Source organism: Ambystoma mexicanum, chromosome 1q (genome assembly GCF_040938575.1).
Source record: "Ambystoma mexicanum isolate Mex_15411 chromosome 1q, UKY_AmexF1_1, whole genome shotgun sequence".
NCBI classification, from domain to species: Eukaryota; Metazoa; Chordata; class Amphibia; order Caudata; family Ambystomatidae; genus Ambystoma; species Ambystoma mexicanum.
Genome location: NC_090922.1, coordinates 657,281,108 through 657,299,487, shown reverse-complemented (window position 1 = coordinate 657,299,487; position 18,380 = coordinate 657,281,108). Strand labels below are relative to the sequence as shown.

Genomic DNA, 18,380 nt, shown 5'->3' with positions numbered 1-18,380 from the left:
ATACGATCCCTGGGCTTGAGGCCAAGGACAAGTCTCGCAGTCCTGTTTTGGATAAGTTGCAGAGGGCGGAGAGTAGAGGCAGGCAGATTTAGATAGAGGCTGTTGCAATAGTCCAGCTTGGAGAGAACCAGGGCTCTGGAGACGGTGAGCTTCTGGGGGAAGGAGAGGAGAGGAAGAATACCTCTGAGGAGGTGCAGCTGGTAGTGTGACTTCTTAGAGACGTCGGAGATGTGAGGAGAGAAGGAGAGTGTGGAGTCGAAGATGACCCTGAGGTTTTTAGCCTTGCAGGTGGGAGCAGGAAGAGGGCCAAGAGAGGCCGGTCAGAGCATTGAAGGGAAGGAGGGAGAGGGTGTGCCGATGAGTAGAATCTCGGTCTTACTGGCATTAAGGCAGAGGTCATTGGCGGCACACCACTCCTGGATAGCAGACAGACAGTCAGAGATGAGGTAAGGAGAGGAGGAGGCCGAGGGTAGCCTGAAAATGAGCTGGGTATCATCCGCATAGCACTGAAAATTGGGACAAAGAGCAGCGATGCGGTGGGCAAGGAGTGCCAGGTATTGGTTGAACAGCCAAGGAGAAAGGTTAGAACCCTGGGGGACGCCACAGGGAGAGAAAAAGATATCAGAGAGGAAGGACCAAAGTTGGACCTGGGAGGGTCAGTAGGAGAGGAAAGAAGTCAGCCACGCAAGAGCCTGTCCAGTGATACCCAGGTTATCACGGAGATGGTTGGGGAGGATGGCATGGTAGTGTCAAAGGTAGAAGAGAGATCAAGCAAGATAAGGACACACGGGTTGTTGGAGTCAAGGTTGGAGAGAAGGTCTTCACGGATGTTCAGGAGAGCGGTTTCCGTGCTTCTGGTAGCCCTGAAGCCATACTGATGGTCATGAAGACAACCAACAGATTCGGTGTGGAGATTAAAATGGGAGATGGCCAGTTTCTCCAGGAGCTTGCCCAGGAAGGTAGTGATGGAGATAGGGCGATAGTTAGCCGGGCAAGAGCGGTCGGCAGAGGGTTTCTTAAGGAGAGGGTGCACAAGGGAGTGCTTCAGAGGGGATGGGAAGACTCCAGTGTCGAAGGAGTGATTGCAGAAATCAGCCAGGGCGGGAGCCAGGGAGTCGATCTGGTCCTTGATAGTTTTGGAGGAACAGGGGTGAACCTGTTTTGACGAGACTTTCATAGATCGGACTTGTCGAGAAACCTTGTCTGCAGAGAAAAGGGGAAAGGAAGAGAGGGATATTACTTCTAGCCAAAACCAATGAAAAATAGCCTCTAAAAAGGATGGGGTCTGACGTAGCTGAGTTTGTGAGGCCTTACAATATTGACTGAAAAAGGGCCGAGTCAAGGAAGTCTTTTAAGAGGGGTGCATGGTCAGCAGCACTGGCATCTTCTGAGATGACTGTCTGGGAGCACAGGTTGTGCGTGAGCCAGTAGGCCAAGTGGCACCTAGGATTGGATCTATGGAGTACAGTGCTAACTATGTTAAAGCCATTCGAACATGGATCTGTAACCAAGCATTTAAAGTTATAGGAATTTTATTTCCTAATGCATGGGAAGGCTATGCACCTATCATGGCCTGTGCCTTGCTCTAGCACCCACGGTTACCACTGATATGTATGACAAGGCCATGCACCTGGCCTTGTCAAGAGGGGATGGGAATCCATCTCAGCTGGAGGTGGGAGGCCTACCAGGGAGAAATCTAGAGCCAGTCCCTCCGCTGAGGAGAATGGTGGCAGTTGAGAGGGTCCCAGTTCCTATCCCACCCCTTGTGCCAGCATGCTGTTATGTAGTACCCGTGTCTCACAGCATGCCTCATGAACAAGATGCTCCCTAGACTCCTGAGTTTCCTAGAGTCAATGTACGCGATCAAAGCTAAGACAAACGGAATCCAAGAGAGAGCAGCTCTTCAGCTCCAAACAGTCTTCATTAGAGGCTGGGACCTGAATAAGCGAAAGCAACCCTCCAGCATCCAGCGCTGCTGGTGTTCCACTGCCGGAGACAGAGACCCAGTAGGGAAGAACTTTGACAGGCATGTCAGCAACTACACGTTGTGAGAGAAGCCACACAATGTGCTGGTGGCAACCCACTGCTGCCTGCCGTTTGCCAACTAGTCCACCAGGGACTAAAGACAACATAGACTCAGGCCACCATAACTGTTTTGTAACAGGCCCACTATTTAATAGTTATGCTGATTGTGTAGCCCTGTAGAAGAAAGACAGGGCCAGATTGGCCAGGGCAAGCACATTATTGGCAGGAGCAGGGGGAGCATAAAGAAGAGAACAGAAAGGTGTGGGTTGCTTGGGTGAGGTCTGAGGAGAAGCAGCAGCAGGAGGAAAGAAGGAAAAGTGGCGCGTGGAGGCGTTTTCTGGGGCAGGTGAGGTGGTCGTTAGTGAGTGCAAGTGGTACTGTGTTGTGAATGTGTGCGAAAGGATAGGTAGTGTGGCTAGGAGAGAAGGTGTAGGGCAGGCTCAGGCTGGCCTATAGGGCAATAGGCTGACAAACGCAAAATGCTGATGTGGGTGCTATTTTGGTCAAAGGGGGGGCACTTTTTCGGCCACTATGGGCCAGTTTGATGAGTTACTTCACTATGCAGCTACTAATTTTGACCATTTATTCTGAATCAATATTCTTTAAATAGCTCAATTTGCATTACCTTATATTTAAAAACTTCCCCTTGGGTACTATTCAAACAGTCTGTCACAAAAGGAATGAATTTCCAATGGCAACTATGGGCCACTTTTTCATTGGTGCCCGAGACAATTCTATGGGCCAGTCCGACACTGGTGTAGGGAGTGTATGTGAAGAGTTTGTGTGAGTGAAAGAAGGGTGTTTGAGAAGACCAGTATTTGGAGTGATAGTTGTAGTGTGGAGTAGGGAGTAGTAGAATCAGGGAGGAAGTAGTAACATCAAAGGGTGGGAGGGAGGCAAGACTTAGAAGGAATGAGAGAGATCAGATAGACAGAGGAGGAAGAAGTGGCGAGTAGAAGGAGTGTAATGAGAGAAGAACACCCTACAGAAAGAGGGAGAGGAGAGAATGGTTGTGAAAGAGAGAAGACCAAATCGGGCAGAGTGTTCGTTAGGCACAATCCCATTGCCTATTAGGCGACTAACCCTTGGTTAGAGTCAGGAGAGTTAGAAAGTCCAGCATAACTGCATCATGCATAACTTCGACAATAGGGTGAAATATGCGTTTTATACTAACCTGGGGAGTATGGACGACTGGGTTAGGGAGGACTGGTGCGTATGAGAACAAGAGAGAGGGACAGCCATAGTGCCCATTGAGTTCTTAATAAAAACCTTTAAACCTTCTCTGTGCGCAGGAATATTTCTTGAGCCATCTGTGAGCCAGGTGATTGCTGCTGTGGTACAGTGTTTTAAGAAGGCCAAGAACTACATTCAAGCACCAAGAGGTATGAAGGGGGTTATTTGTGCCTGACTTAACTTCCACTAACAGACTTGGCATGCACTAAGCTCTGCACTAATACATTGTGATACGTATATTAAGGGAAAGTAGGCTCACTTTTGGGTATGGAAGAAGAAGTCTCCTTCAAAGGTACTGCAGTTACCAAGACATGTATTCTTATAAGGAACATAATAATATGGATCTTTTCTAAAGGAACCATTATTCCCAATTGCCTCTTAAAATTGTTTTCCCATCAATGTAATTATTCATTATTTTCTGAAACAAATTGCCCAGGATCTTACTCTTCTTATTCTTGGGCTATTGTTATTTAGTAGTGCAGGTGCAGACAGAAGGCCAGTGGGTCTTGCTGAATTCTGTAGGCCCTGTCAATTTCAAAATGTCCTATGTACGGCATCCACTCTAGCCCTAATGCTGCATTGACCCATTTTGGATGCCTGCATGTTAGTGTTCACGGGCTCCCGAACTCTAAAATCAGTAACATTTGCACTCTGTAACAGCATCTCCATCATAGCAGTTCAGATTTGGTACTTGCTCTGCGGAGTGATTACACTTTCTTAAACAAACTACATTTTAGAGATTTATGTGCTTTAGTTTGAATTAGGTTCATTGCTAAAGGCCGTGGAGGTAACCATGGTTGTAGTGGGGTGTGCAAGTGATCACTGCAATGGGAAAGGCCTGCACCAACTTCAAGCTGAGGGGTACATGCTTTGACCAAACGCAGGCCTGAGGAAGATGCAATGTTGGAAGTCTGTTGCACAGGTCCCCTGTTGTGGCGCAGACACAGGCCATTTGCCTATAGCATACTAACACTGCAGCAGGAGTTCCCTTTAAAGTGGCCACGCCTGTCCGCCTATCACGCACGTTGGAAACAACCAAACGTACACATTATTGCAGCAGTGGCAGTGAAGTGATAGGGCTGAAATATCAGCTAACGTGAAAGGGGCTGTGCTTAGAAAAAGGAAGGCAGTGTAACACTCATTCGTCGCATCCCAGATGCGTCAGAAGTAAACCTGGACATACGTTGCTTTAGGGATTAATCATCCAATGATGTAGGCTTAAACCTCACTTAAAGGAGATTTTGAAAGAACCCTTAAACTGCTGCATGCTTCACTCATGTAGTGGTGTTGCTTCCACGTCTCATGGTTTGGTGAATTTGCTTTTCTTTCAAGGAATATACAGAGCAATTCCAAAACAAAATGACCATCTGTGACTTTATTGTTATCCTTCTGACAGATTCCAGATGACCACTGGAAACCAAAAGTCTCAGCATGTCGATAAACCACGTACAGTTAATGCAAGACCAAATAATAGCAGAGGCGCCACCAAAAAGGAATGGCGTTCATTCATGGACGACTTGGGCCAGATCTGAACAGGAGGCATGGAGGTGGAAGACTCTAAGCCTCTGCTAAATGGTGAGCTTACTATTTTCTTTGAGGACATGAGCAAATAGCATGATTCCAGACCTTGTAGCTCATCTGTGAAGACGTTGTTCTCTGTTGAACACTTCCAAGTAAACCTAATACCCCAAACAAAAAATTCAAATGGACTTTGATACTGAAGAAAAGTGATATCCCGAGTAACATGTTGGCGGTAGCGAACATGAGGGTAAAATGAGGTTTTAACTGAGATGTCGTCCTGGACCAAGATATTCCTCGATTCTGCACCTGTGGCTAAAACATCTGCTGGTTCTAAGATGACTCCATTGGACCATTCTTGTGAATAAAGTGGTCCGACATCTCTTTCAGGGCTCGGTACCGGTGAGAGATTGTGTTCTTCGTGGCCTTTGGCAATTCTGCATACCTGAGAAGAATGAGAAAAGCAACGTATTAAAATTCAAAAGCATAGACAGTTTACCAACCACAAGCAGTCACTAAAATGGGTACACAGACAGCGAGCACAAGCACATTTTATCAGAAGAAAAATGCCTCGAGAGGTTATCCATGCTCCGACATCACACATGAGTCCCTACAGAGCAAACACTTCTACCTGGACAGACGGACACACATCCCTTTGTCCCCAAACCCAGATGTAGGAAGCACTCTGTTGCATCCACTGTGGGAAGATGCCTACTTGATCATACAAGCAGCACCTTGTGAAACCAACTTCTGATGAAGGGAAGAGTACCGACTAGATCCATCTAACCGTCAAAACTACCGATATAAAGTTCTATCGGGAGAACACTTTGGTTAAATTGAATTGGTGTTCACTGAAGTTGTAGTTGACTCTATGCACCTCATCCCTTACACTTTAATGATTTTTGATTCAATGTTATTTCATTGTGGTATGAATCGTTGCACTTTTGTGATTTTTGTTTAATATATTTAATTTGATATGATCTTTAGTTTTTGTTGGTATTTTTGTCTTTCATTGTTGCTAGACATGTTAGTTTCAAGTCTCTTATGAAGTGTTTTCTATCCCTTGAAAGACTATTTAGTGTGCTTATTCAATTAAAGAAATGTTCTGCTACTCTTCATGTATTTTTATATTGACTGAAAGTTCCATTACGTGTAAGTTGCCTCCATCTAGTGTATTACAGCCTCTCCCCCACGGAATCCCCTTCACTTGGAGAGAGTTCTGTATCTTGGGCACTCGCCTCTTTGGTACTGACTGTACACTAGATTTATATCACAAAGACATGGTATTTCATCTATTTTTCTACCTTTGTATTTTTTCAACAATGTGAAAGCCTGATATGAAATATGGCTAGAATTTTCAGATCAATATGTTTTTAATTGCCTTGATGTTAATAAAATGTATTGCATAATTATTCATATGGTTTTTGTTATGCTCTGATTCTGCTCTCCTCTCAGCTATTCATTGTAAATTTGTTCTACAGTACTATATCATAACGTTTGTGGACTCCCGTGTAACCCCCCCCCCCTTGTTCTTTATCCCTTTAGTTTCCCCTGTGTCTGCCTTGTGGGGGACACCCATTTCTTTCTTTGGGGAAGAGTAAAATGGGCATGGGTGCGTATTTGGGATCGGCCGAGCAGATCTGGTTTGTGTAAGGAGCTCACTCAAGGAGTGCAGTGCCTTCACAAATGATGGTGCCTGGATCTTGGGCTTGTGGATGGCAAAGGGTTGAAATGCTTCTCGAGGGGTGCTATTTATCTCAGATGTGCAGGCTTTCCTACCATGGAGATTAGTAGCACATAATGAAATGCTTTGTAATAGGGCCCAACTGGTATCTGAAAATGATCTTACGGGCACCCTCTAACTGCCAAGCATTTCAATGTCATCCTGATGTGCTCCTCACTCTTGTGCACTCTCCTCTCCTCCTATGCACCAAAACACAGGAACACACCCTCATACCTGAGATCCCCATTCCTTCCTTGGACTCACCCAGTCTGCCTCCTGGCAGCACCCCCTCTAAGTTATCGAAGAACAAACTTCCCTGCGAGTAATTCTACGACTACCTTGATTGGGTTCACCAGGAATTTGGTAATTCTTCCATACTGACCCCTTGTCGTATATCTTCATCTTATCTATACAAAAAAGCCATCACATCTAACTTCCGTGGCTCTTACTCCTTCCAAAACCTCACTGCAGTACACTTGGGATCAGCCTCCATTCGAACCACTAAAAGAAACAAGTGCTTGTACCTTAGCACTGAGAGGAGATCTCACGCCCCGAACATGCTGCGAGATACAAAGACACTATTGCCACAATTAGAGCCACCAAGCTTCATGCAAAATCCTGCACCTTTGCACATTTTACTGCATTCCTACCAATGTCACTTTACCAGCATACTACAGGCACCTCTCTTTATACACGATACCCAATCCAATCCACTCTCTCAACCAAGAAATTGGCCTGGCTTTCTCCTCAACAATCGAGACAATCCTTACCTCGAGCGCTATTTCCTAACCTCTTTCCCCAATTCTTCCATCAAGCTCTTCTCTTGCATTCTGTGCCACCCTCCCTCCTCCGAACGTGCCCACATTCTCGGTTCAGCCAGTTTAGAGGGCTTACTTTGTATTTAGGGGCTACTTTTACAACATCAAGATGGAGAATTACAGGTACTGAGTGTACTACCTTCCTCTGCCTCTTTGGGATGATTTTTTTTTTAAGTCTCTGCCATAGTTAGGCTGCATAGACCCAGTTAGGGGAAATTTGCATTTAGTCAAAACTAGGAGTAACACATCTGAGCCCTGAAAAACGAACTTTCTCGTTACTCTTCATGAATGTCAGAGTTGGATTCTGGACATGAAGTCCCCTAAAAATTTTACTTCTCATGTCCTTTTCAAGATGAACACAACCTCCTAAATATATTGTTTCCGTGAAAGCCCTATCCTTTAAAGTGTTATTTTTCAGAACATACTGTTTATAGGCACTCACTAGAAACCACATCGCTATGAGTAGATTTGCACTTCCACATTAACTATACAATTGTCATCGGACATCTGAAACCATGCCCTATTGAAAATAAGACATCAAAAGGCATGGGCATATTCGGTCAACATTAGTGCAGGAGCCAGTGTGGGCCCCAACAGAGGCTAATGGTAGACAATTTACTCCAATAAAATATCTCTCCTACGTGGGTTAGAAAACTAGCTGGCATAATTATCCAGACTGCGCTGTGGGGTATGCTCCAGAAAGTATCAAACCAAGTCTTATCCCGAAGATGGGTCGCATTCAATACCTTAACGTGGCCAGGCCAGACGCCCTGCAACTTTTGGCACATTTACATTACATGTATCTGATATAGAATAGAGATCTATGTATTCATCTTCAATTGATGAAACTAAGGGGGATACACTGAACAAAGAATAACGTTTTTCTACTGATATGTTGACCCATTTATGGATAGTCCTAGCTTTCTACTCAGACGCTCTAGTCATAATAGAATGTTTTACTTTGCTCTAGACATAATAGAATTATTTACTTCTATTGTGAAATGGATTCCTGAGTCGTCAGTCCAGAGCAGAAAAATGGGTGGCCTGCCCTGACCGAATTTCAATTTACAAAAATACAGTCAAGTGTGTGACCTCACTAATGTGTTGGATGTTGTATTCGGTGCACAAATCCAAAATCAGACAAAGCATTTGATACAATTTTAGCATTTGGATTATTTAAATCGTCAACCAATAATTCTGTTCCCTCAAGATCAATAATTGTGGGCATGAAGGCGAAGCTTGCACCACTACGTCCACAAAACTATTTAGAAATTCTCTCAGGGATGAGGGAGGACGATATGTTATCAACAGATCAGTAGTGGATGCAGAGCTCAATAAGCATTTATTTGTGTAGGACTTCTACTGTTCCTGTTGAGAAGTCTTTATTCAGATTAATCTTTAAAAAACACACCCAATCCTCCTTCACGTTTCCCCTGCTACAAGTTCCCCAATTCTGGGTGAAGTCTGAATAACCAGGAGGGGCATGGTCATTGAGGGCAGCCATTAAATGATCAATCGACCAGCTTTCGGCATTACAAACAATATCTGAAACAATTCCAATAATAAAAATATATTATAACCGGTCCAATAGCACAGCGAGTAGAGCGCTCACTTTGATATCTGTGCAGAGCCTGCTGACGCAGGTTCAAAACCGGGCCGGGCCAAACTCAGCCTTTCATCCTTCCGATGTCGATAAATGAGCACCACACACCGTGGGTAATAATGAGCAGCGCTCAGATACCTGAGGGTTTGTAGCGCTATATAAATGCTAAATTATTATTATCATGGGTTGAAATACGATTTTTTACGGCTGAACTTGCCTTTAGCAGCAGCGAGCAGCTATGCAGTTTAATCTTGAGATCATCCAAAATTGTTATTTACTCAATATGCTTCCTCTTCCTCTGATTTCTTTATATTTTTATTGACATTTTATACATTTACAAACAATTCACATAAACCAATAACAAACAGTTGATTTATTTAACCCCCCGCCCTCCAAGTACCCCCACACCTGCCCCAAAAAAACCCACCACAGACCGTTTCAAACGGAGCTAATCCATATCCAGGAAACTACCCCATATCTTTTTAAAAAAAAAAAAAAAAGACCTTTTTTTTCTTTCGTTGATAAATCAACCTTTCCATATCAGCCAATTTCAACATTTCATCCATCCAGATATCCACTTCCAGCGACAATCTCGATTTCCATCCTCTCAGTATCAGTTTTTTGGCCACTGAGGCTCCTCTAAATAGCCATTTACGTTGTGAAGTGCATAGATCATTCAGTAATTCATCATCACCAAGAATTGATGTATTAAAATCATAATTCAAGGCTTGCCCCAACACATTGTTAAAATAGTCCTTCCCAGAAATTACTCACTCTCACACACTCCCAAAGCATGTGTTCCATTGTGCCCATTCTGTGAACACATCCCCAACAGTCATTCGTATCAGACAGACCTCTCTTATGCAATCTCTCAGGTGTCCAATGAACCCTATTCAGGATCTTAATCTGACATGATCTCTTGCTCAAACTCACAGAATACAGACATACATTCCTACATATATTCTCCCATCTTTCCTGCGTCATTTCACATGTTAATCTCCTGGTCCATTCTTCCATTAGCGATCCGTTATCGTTAGATCTAGACACAATCAGTTTATAGTATCTACTTGCTACCCTGCCACCTTCTGTTTTTCCACTTGCATTTAGGGCTACAAAATCAATAACCTTCTTGGACTCAATTTCTCCAATGGCCTTTTTAAGCCTCTGATAATCACGTTGTGTGCAATTTGGAATTTCGCACATATCCTTAATTTGACTCAGGGTCAGCCATCTGTCATTACATCTCAGGTCCCCGATCCACAGTACACTTCCCAAGAACCATTCCGGATAAAATATTGTTTTCCCATTTTTCGTTATTTCAGGGTTGTACCATATTGAGGAGTCAAGACTCTTAAAGGCGTTCTCCCCCAGAAGTTTCACAAATTCCTTCCAATAGCTTTTCAGAAATTGTGTCGTGGCTTCCACTTTATTTTTCTTTCCTGATGTGGTATAGTCAGGATCGCCCTCGGTCCTAGAGTCCCTAATAAACGTGCATCAGCTTTGGTCCACTCATTAGGTTCCTTTTCCATTAATGGTGCATACTATCTGGCCATAAATGCCAGATGATATGCGTACAGGTTTGGAACCCCTAAACCATCTCTGCAGAGGCAATTGCAATTTCCATAATTTCATCCTGGGAAATTCTGTATAAGAGCATCTAGCTCTTTCCAGAATTTCCTCCCTACATCCAACGGTAGCATGCTCAGAATATAAATTATCCTTGGAGTGGAGATAATTTTAAGTGCATTGACTTTACCCCATAGAGATAGTTTGAGCAACTTCCACCTCTCCAAATCCTGCTTTAGGCCTGCGCTCAAAACCTTCATATTCTCCTGTGCCATTCCATGTTTTGGTCATCTAGATGCCCAAGTATTTAAGTTTCTCCAGGCACCATTTAAAACCAAGAGAAGTAGTCACCAGCTTATCATAATGCTCCTCCGTAGCCTATTCCTTGTATTCACATCTCTTGTCGAATTGCACCCACCAAAGGTTCTATTGCAATCACAAATAGAAGCTGGGACAAAGGACATCCCTGGCTAGTACTCCGTTCCAGTTCAAAGCGTTCATATCCCGTGCCATTGGTTCCAACGTCTGCGCTCGGGCTGGAGTATAAAAGCTTAACCCAATTTATAAAGCATTCCTCAAGACCCATTTCTTCTAGCACATCATACACAACTCCAATTCACCCGGTCAAAGGCTTTCTGAGCATCCAAAGAGAAGACTGCCGTATCGTCACACTTGTCTGTTTGTGATATGGTTTGCAAGAGTCTTCTCATATTATTAGCTGCATGTCTACCTTTGATAAATCCTGATTGGTTTTCATGCACAAAATTCGGTAGCAATACGTCTAATCTTTTTGCTAAGGTGTTCGATAGCATTTTATTGTATGTGTTCAATAGGCTTATTGGGCGATAATTAGATGGCAATGTCAGGTCCTTATCCTTCTTTTTGATTAATGAAATAGTTGCATGATGAGTTGTTTGGAGTAACATCCCTTCAGATAGAGAAGAAACAAACATGTCACGTAAGAGTTTAAGTATGGATTCTGGCATAATCTTATAGAATACAGCTGGTAGCCCATCCGTTTCTGGTGATTTCCTGGAATTCTAAGATGCAATAGATTTCCGCAGTTCGTCAACCATCAATTTGCCTTTCAAGTTGTTCATCTCTTCTGCGGTTAATTTCGGCAACTCAAGATCTTCTTTAAAACTCCTTAAGTCTCCGGATATATTATTTTCATTGGAGTATAGTGGATTCTGATTTTGAGTTTGAATATGCAGTAGGTTTGAGCTAACAGTATGGGAATCATATATTGCATCTACTATTCCTCATCGGACCCAGACTCCACAAAAAATCCATAATATCACTCAATCGAGTATAGCTGCAAATAAAACAGTAATAGTCTAGAAACACAGATTGATGATGGTTTTTAAACCAACATGGTTTTGGGGGGAAATTCCTTCAACAAAAGGGACACATGCTAAAGAAAGGGTTGGAACATGTTTCTGTGCCTAACAAAACCTACAAAATAACAAAAACAATTATCAGTTGTGTACTGTTATGCAACTCAATGCAAAATCGCACTTTTGCAAGAGTCATTATAACACTAATTTGAGTACTTTTCTACAACATGGACTCGGCAATAGAGTGGGTGAAGGAACTGTAAGGAATGTGACCAAGTCACAGTGGACAGACAAGTTGGAGAGCACTAAGAGACTCCGGGCACATTAGAAACCACTCGCTATGCAATGCAACCACTAGATGACCTGCACAGGGATCTCTCAAGAGTCCTCTCACGCTCGCCACTGTCTTGACAAAGTGTTAAGACAGTCCTTCCCCGCAATTCACTTATCTAATTCACAACCTATCCTGGTTCTGGAAAGGGGGCGAGAGGACAGGGAGCATTACCTGGAGTCTACACATTTCCATACAGGACTTATCAAGACCCCACTTGGCGGCAGGAGAAGCTCCTACAGAAAACCACCAACTCCAGCAGAGTCCTGCTGCCCATTCAATTTGGAACCCCCAGTCATGCTATGCAGAATACAAAGAAAATGTACACCAAACCTCAGAAGGGGATAGGAAAAGGCACTCCAACCCTTTTGTTGTGCAAAATAAATGTCTCTCCCCTCAAAGAGCCTGTGAAACACAGTGGAAAGTATCACCCTCCATAATCAGCAGAAGGGCGTTCACAAATAATACACTTATTTTCTTTTTAAACTTCACTGGAAACGTTATATAGGAAGTTTCCCGGAAAAGCAAAGCAACATGCTTGATTGGTTTTACTACACGCTGCCATGAACCCTGAGGCGCGAGGGCGCATAAAAGACGAACAAACATGAAAAACAGAAAACTGAAAAAGTCGTCAGCAAGTGAAGAGACGGGGCAAAGAAATGGTCAGCGTAAATGCAGAGGTCAGTAAAAGAGCCAGGTCTTAAGGGCCTTCTTAAACGAGGTGATAGAGGGATGCTGTCTGAGAGTGCATGGAAGAGAGTTCCATAGTTTGGGTGCCGCGATATAGAAAGCCCCATTCTCGACCTTCTTGAGTTTACAGCACAGGAGTATCAACAGATTCTGGTTGCTCGACCTTAGAGCCCTACCGTTGACCTTATCTAGAATGTGACTTTGCAGGTATTTGGGCATAATGCCAAGTCTAATTTTAAAGACTATCATCAGTAGTCTAAATTTAGATTGTGCCTCGACAGACAACCAGTGTAAGGAGCGTCGGGCAGCTGAGATATGGTCACACCGAGCCAGACCCATAGTAACTCGGACTGTACCGTTCTGGACTTCTTGAAGTCTGTTGGAGTCAATTTTTTCCAATCCGACCAGGAGGCTACTGCAATAGTCGATCTTTGCACCAACTATGGCTCTGGCGATGGTTTTGGCGTTCACTTGCGAGATGAAAGGTCTCAGGTGGGCTAATAGTTTAACATAGTAAAAGGAGGCAGAGACAACAGTTGGTCTTTCTAAGTGCACTTGGGCTGCTTTCGGCTCAAAGGGTTGGACTAACTCTATGAGGCCTGTCTGCTAGCTTGAATGGGTTTTTTCCTCCCCTGTGATGTCTATGCAGAGCTAAAGGCTTTCTGTTTTTTTGTGTGTCAATTATACGATGGAAACACTCTTGCCCGAGGAATTATGTCTAGCTAACTCTCTTTACTGTGATGATCCTTCAGTGGTCAGGGAGATGCAAACTGGTAACATTGTGTCCACCGGCCGCAGATTTCACTGGGCGCCCCACAAACCTTTTGAACCAACAGCTTTGATTTGTCAGGTGAAGTGTTAATATTAACAATATGTTTGGTACAAATGTTGAGTGCAAGGGAAAGGTTTCCTTAAGGAGCTAGCTTTGTATCTAATTGGAGCAGGTTTCAGTCTGCTCACAAGCAGCTTTATGCTCTCTCAAAAGGGAAAGGGGTGCACCAATCCTGCCCCGTGGGGCCTCAAAAAGGGTTTGGGCCAGAAGCATTTTTCCAGGGCTGCTCTGGTCTATTGCCCGGGAGGAGAGAGGGGAGTGCTCAGTAATGGGCCACTGTCATTGTCCCCTGCCATGTAAGGGGGACCAAGGGAGTGTGACCAAGAGATCCTTCTAATACATCCACGAGCCCTACATCCACTTGCCTGGGTGCCACTCATCCTCCTAAGTCACCACCATGGCAGTACCCAGAAGCAAACAGGGAACTTCATCACAGCATGTACCGGCAACACTAGACCATCCCCAGAAGCACACAAACACACAATCAGAAGTGCTTGGGACTAAAGGCAACACAGGCCCCCCAAAGATACCCAGCAACACATTCAGACAATTAAAGCAGCAACCACACCAGCAAAGAACAACAATCACTGCTGAGTAGCTTAACCTAACAGGCAGCAAGGACACAAGCAAATAAGTGTCAACCACTAAACACACAAAATCATGGGCCCCACCCAGTTTAACAAAATCCAAAGTGGAGAGATCTTGAGAAACACACAATACATGTCACATTCATGCCACCAGGAAACTAAGCACACATAAAATATGTATGCCACAACATGACCAAGTAACACAAGGACATTCCTCCACAGGCTGAGAAGGTGCACGAAAAATAACAGTGTGACCTACATACTGAACAAGAAAAGGGAGGCAACAATAAACACAAATAGCATAGCAACCCAGTAAGAGTGAAAACCGTGCCACACGTACTACAGCTTGTTAAGAAGTGAAATTCAGCAGCAAACATACAAACAGGTCCTGCAATAAGACTAGAAGCCCATGAGGGCTTTAAGTCCCACCGGACTCACAGCAACAGCGAGAATTAGCAAAGTAGCGGGGCCTCGAGCCCCATGCATTACAATGACCTAACTAACAAAGGCGACGGCATGCAACCAACCCATGCCCACACAAGCGAACAGGTCTTACACCACCCTCAAACAGATATCTTCAAACCAAGCAGTTGAACACATGCAAATGCCACAAGGGTCCACAGTTGCTAGCAACCAAATTAAAAGCAAAGGGCTGTAGGACCATAACAGCTGAAAGTAGTAGAGAAGTAGCCAGCACCCATTTAAAGGCTCTGAATAATTTGTGGGTTATTACCACAGCCAGAAGCTGAAGCTATTCACTACAAAGTGAGCCAGGCACTATATCCCTGGTAGTTTAAAAAAGAAAAGCAAGCTGGGTTCTATATGTAAGGGTCAAGCAGTGCACTGGGTGCTATATCCCCGAGACTGTTTAGAATTGAGAACGAGAGGGAGAACAGTATCCCTACTAGACAGGAAAACATTGGTGCCTATGTGTATCCCTTTCCTACACCTTTTCTTCTAAGAGAGAAGAATACCACTTTTCATTATAAAGAAACCCCAGTACGATCCTCTCCACGCTCCCCTAAACAGAACCACCTGCACCATTTTAAACCTGCATTAGGAAACAATGGTCATGAACCAGAGAGGATGGTTAAGCCTACACGTTTTAGTTCATAATTTGCCTTTCAGTGTAAAGCACGCTGATGCCTCTGGGACAGGTCCACAATATGTAGATACCCCAAATAATTTAGAATACATTGAAATAAGTCAGACTAAACACCCACTGGACTACATCCTCTTATTTTTGCTAAACATGACATTGCTAAGCAATACAAGACAGGTACTTGCTAAGGTTTACCTCTCACAAGTACAGGACCCTCTTGCTTTGAGGAAGTATTAGTTTCCTTGCATTGATGTACTCGTTGACAACCCACATTTCCAAGATGATTACTGTGATTACTTCACATTTCGATCTACTGAGACACACAATATAAATCAGTGCTTCCAGTATGAGGTGAACACATATTAACCCTTTTAACATTCAATGCATGTAACATACTAAAAAAGAAACATTATTGATACTGGGCATACGCAGCTGCCAGTGACACAGAGGGTACTGATGACATATTTTTTGTTATGTGTATTTCCCAGAATGGTTTGGTTACTCATTTTATTGTGGTCAGGCTCACCTATTTAGTATACTAGGGCTTCACTGCCATTTGCTATTAAAGGATGCAACACACACTTAATATATACAATTTCGGAGGGGCGTGGCTACCTAGCCATGGAGTAGGACGTGCCTTCCTGAGCAGCTCCTGTGGATCCGGCAATGATCCGAGAAACTACGCTTTGAAAACGACTTATATACCCCAGGATTGGAAGCACAGGCGTGGGAATGCGTGCCTTGCACAAACTGCAAATAGCACGTGAATCATGTGCAGCATTGGGAAGGAAACTCATCACGAAGAATACGGCCGTGTGGATACAAAGAAACCAAATGGCCGACAACAAAGGAATCACAGCCAGAGCAACGGGAGCGGCTCCATAGATCTGGGCGACGGAGAGAAAAGACGAATGCTGGCCTCTAGGGCAGAGTGGAGCCCTGCTGGCGGTATGCCATGCTCCTGATATGAGGAGCGGCGACTAGCAACGCGGACATCAGCCATTGTTTGGCAATTTGCTGTGGCAAGTGACCTGAGGCCACGGGAACAACAGCAGCACGAGCGTAATGCAGAAGACCGGCATATAGGGCTCGCGCTGCCCCCAATCGCACACAGCTGGTGTCCGTGCGGCGCTCTGCTGTAAGCGTATGCAAGCGTTTGGTGCTGAACAATAACGCTGATCACTGGGCTGCGTGTGATGGATGATGGTGGAAGCGCGCAGTACGTGCTCATAGCCGATGGAACTCGGAGCGTGTATCAGACGCCCCGCGTGAACGCAGGGACATACACTTGCTGACAGACGAAGGACAGAATGATCTCTGCTCTGCGTTGTTGATAGGAAGCAGGCCGCGCTGCGTGCGATAAGAGAAGCACACAGGACGCCTCTTCACTTTACAGCGGTGTGCGGATGACCGAATAAGAAGGCAGCAATAACGCTGCACTGCTATTCGAAGAAGAGGTACATGACTAAGAGCAGTGCTGGTGCATGTGGGGTGCTGGGGCCGGCTGACAAGTGTTCTTAGTTCTGGCTGTGATACTCGGGCCCAAGGCCCTAAATTGGTGTGCCCATCTCTAAGAGCAAATGGCACTGGTGCAATCAAGGTGGATATGTGGCCAGGAATAATGGAAAATATATGACGACCTTTGCATTGCAATAACTGGAAGGGGTCAGAGCCTAATTTGTCCTGGACGGTCGCTGGATGGCGGCATAAGTAGAAGTAAGGAACCAAACAGGCTGATGCAGATGCTGTGGGACAGTTCCCCTTAAAGTGGACACACAGCACCAAACTCCACGGAGGTCCGAGGCACAGTGGTGTTGGCAGGAAGGGTGTGCCTATTGGCCTGCAGGAACAGGCTAAGGGGACATTGCCTACAGAAGTCCGAGGAGGATGTGGGAGGACACAGCCCACTCGAAACGCAACCTCTCATGCCGCCACATATCGCAACTTTCTGAAGTAGATGCCCCAGCGCCTGACTGAACAGGTGGAGGCACGATAACACTGAAGAGCTGGAACCAGCCACGCAGGGAAGTTGGCACAATATCAGTTAAAGGAGTGAGGGCCAGGAGCAAACAACCCACAATGGAGACCTTCGCAAAGGCACAGCAGACTCCCTCGACCCCGGCGCAAAGTGTAGCGGCCGCTTCCGTGGCAGGTACCACAGAAGGAGAAAATCATTAGGTCCTAGCCGCCATAACAGAACTGAGGGCCAAATGGGGGACGGCTATGGCAGAACTACGGACGGCCTTGGAGAACAAAATAGACGCAGTAGGGATCAAAGTCACCCTGCTGCGACAGGATGTCAGGGCACCGGCAGAAAGGACAAGTGGCCTGGATAGCGCGGTCAAGACTAACACAGATGTCAGCACACATAATGCGAAGGAGGTCCACATACTAAAACAACAGGTTGCTAACCTCGAAAACCGAGTGGAAGAAGCGGAAGGAAGGGCGAGACGGAACAACATCCGGGTGGTCGGCCTACCGGAGGGAGAAGAAGGCCAAGAGCACACGGACTATGTGGAGAATATGATTCTGCAAGAGATGGGGGCAGACAAGCTCTCACAAGGGTTCACGGTTGAACATGCGCATCGGGCCCTGATGAGGAAGCCATGGCCAGGGGCCCCACCGCGAGCAATAATTGTGAAAATCCTGAACTATAAAGACAGGGAGAAGATCCTGGAGTATTTTCATAAAGGGGGAACGATAGAAAGAGCATCCACTAACATCACGGCGTATCCTGACTATACTATGCTGGTGCAAAGACAGAGGTACAGAGGAGATTGCGTACGGCTGGTATCAGGTACATGCTCTTGTACCCTGCAAAGCTAAAAGTTTTGCACAAAAGTAGAGCGCTCTTTTTTGATACCCCAGAGGAAGTGGCGAAGTGGCTGGATTTGCACGGCTGCCCAGAGCAAGACGAGGAGCAGGATTGCCAGAAGCACGATAAGTGAGGAGAATGTATCGAGAACAGTGATGGGATAAGTGGGAGGGGAGTCCTAATATGAGGCTTCTAAACAT

At 45.0% G+C, this 18,380-nt stretch overlaps 1 protein-coding gene across 1 annotated transcript in view; it reads right to left on the bottom strand.

Moving 5' to 3' along the window:
• Positions 1-4,618: 4,618 nt before the first annotated feature.
• ITPA (inosine triphosphatase) overlaps positions 4,619-18,380 on the bottom strand; it is a 362,873-nt gene continuing 349,111 nt past the window's right edge. The window contains exon 8 of the mRNA XM_069641242.1: positions 4,619-5,221. Coding sequence (XP_069497343.1) covers positions 5,110-5,221 — 112 coding nt within the window. The 3' untranslated portion in view covers positions 4,619-5,109. The remainder of the gene's footprint in view (positions 5,222-18,380) is intronic.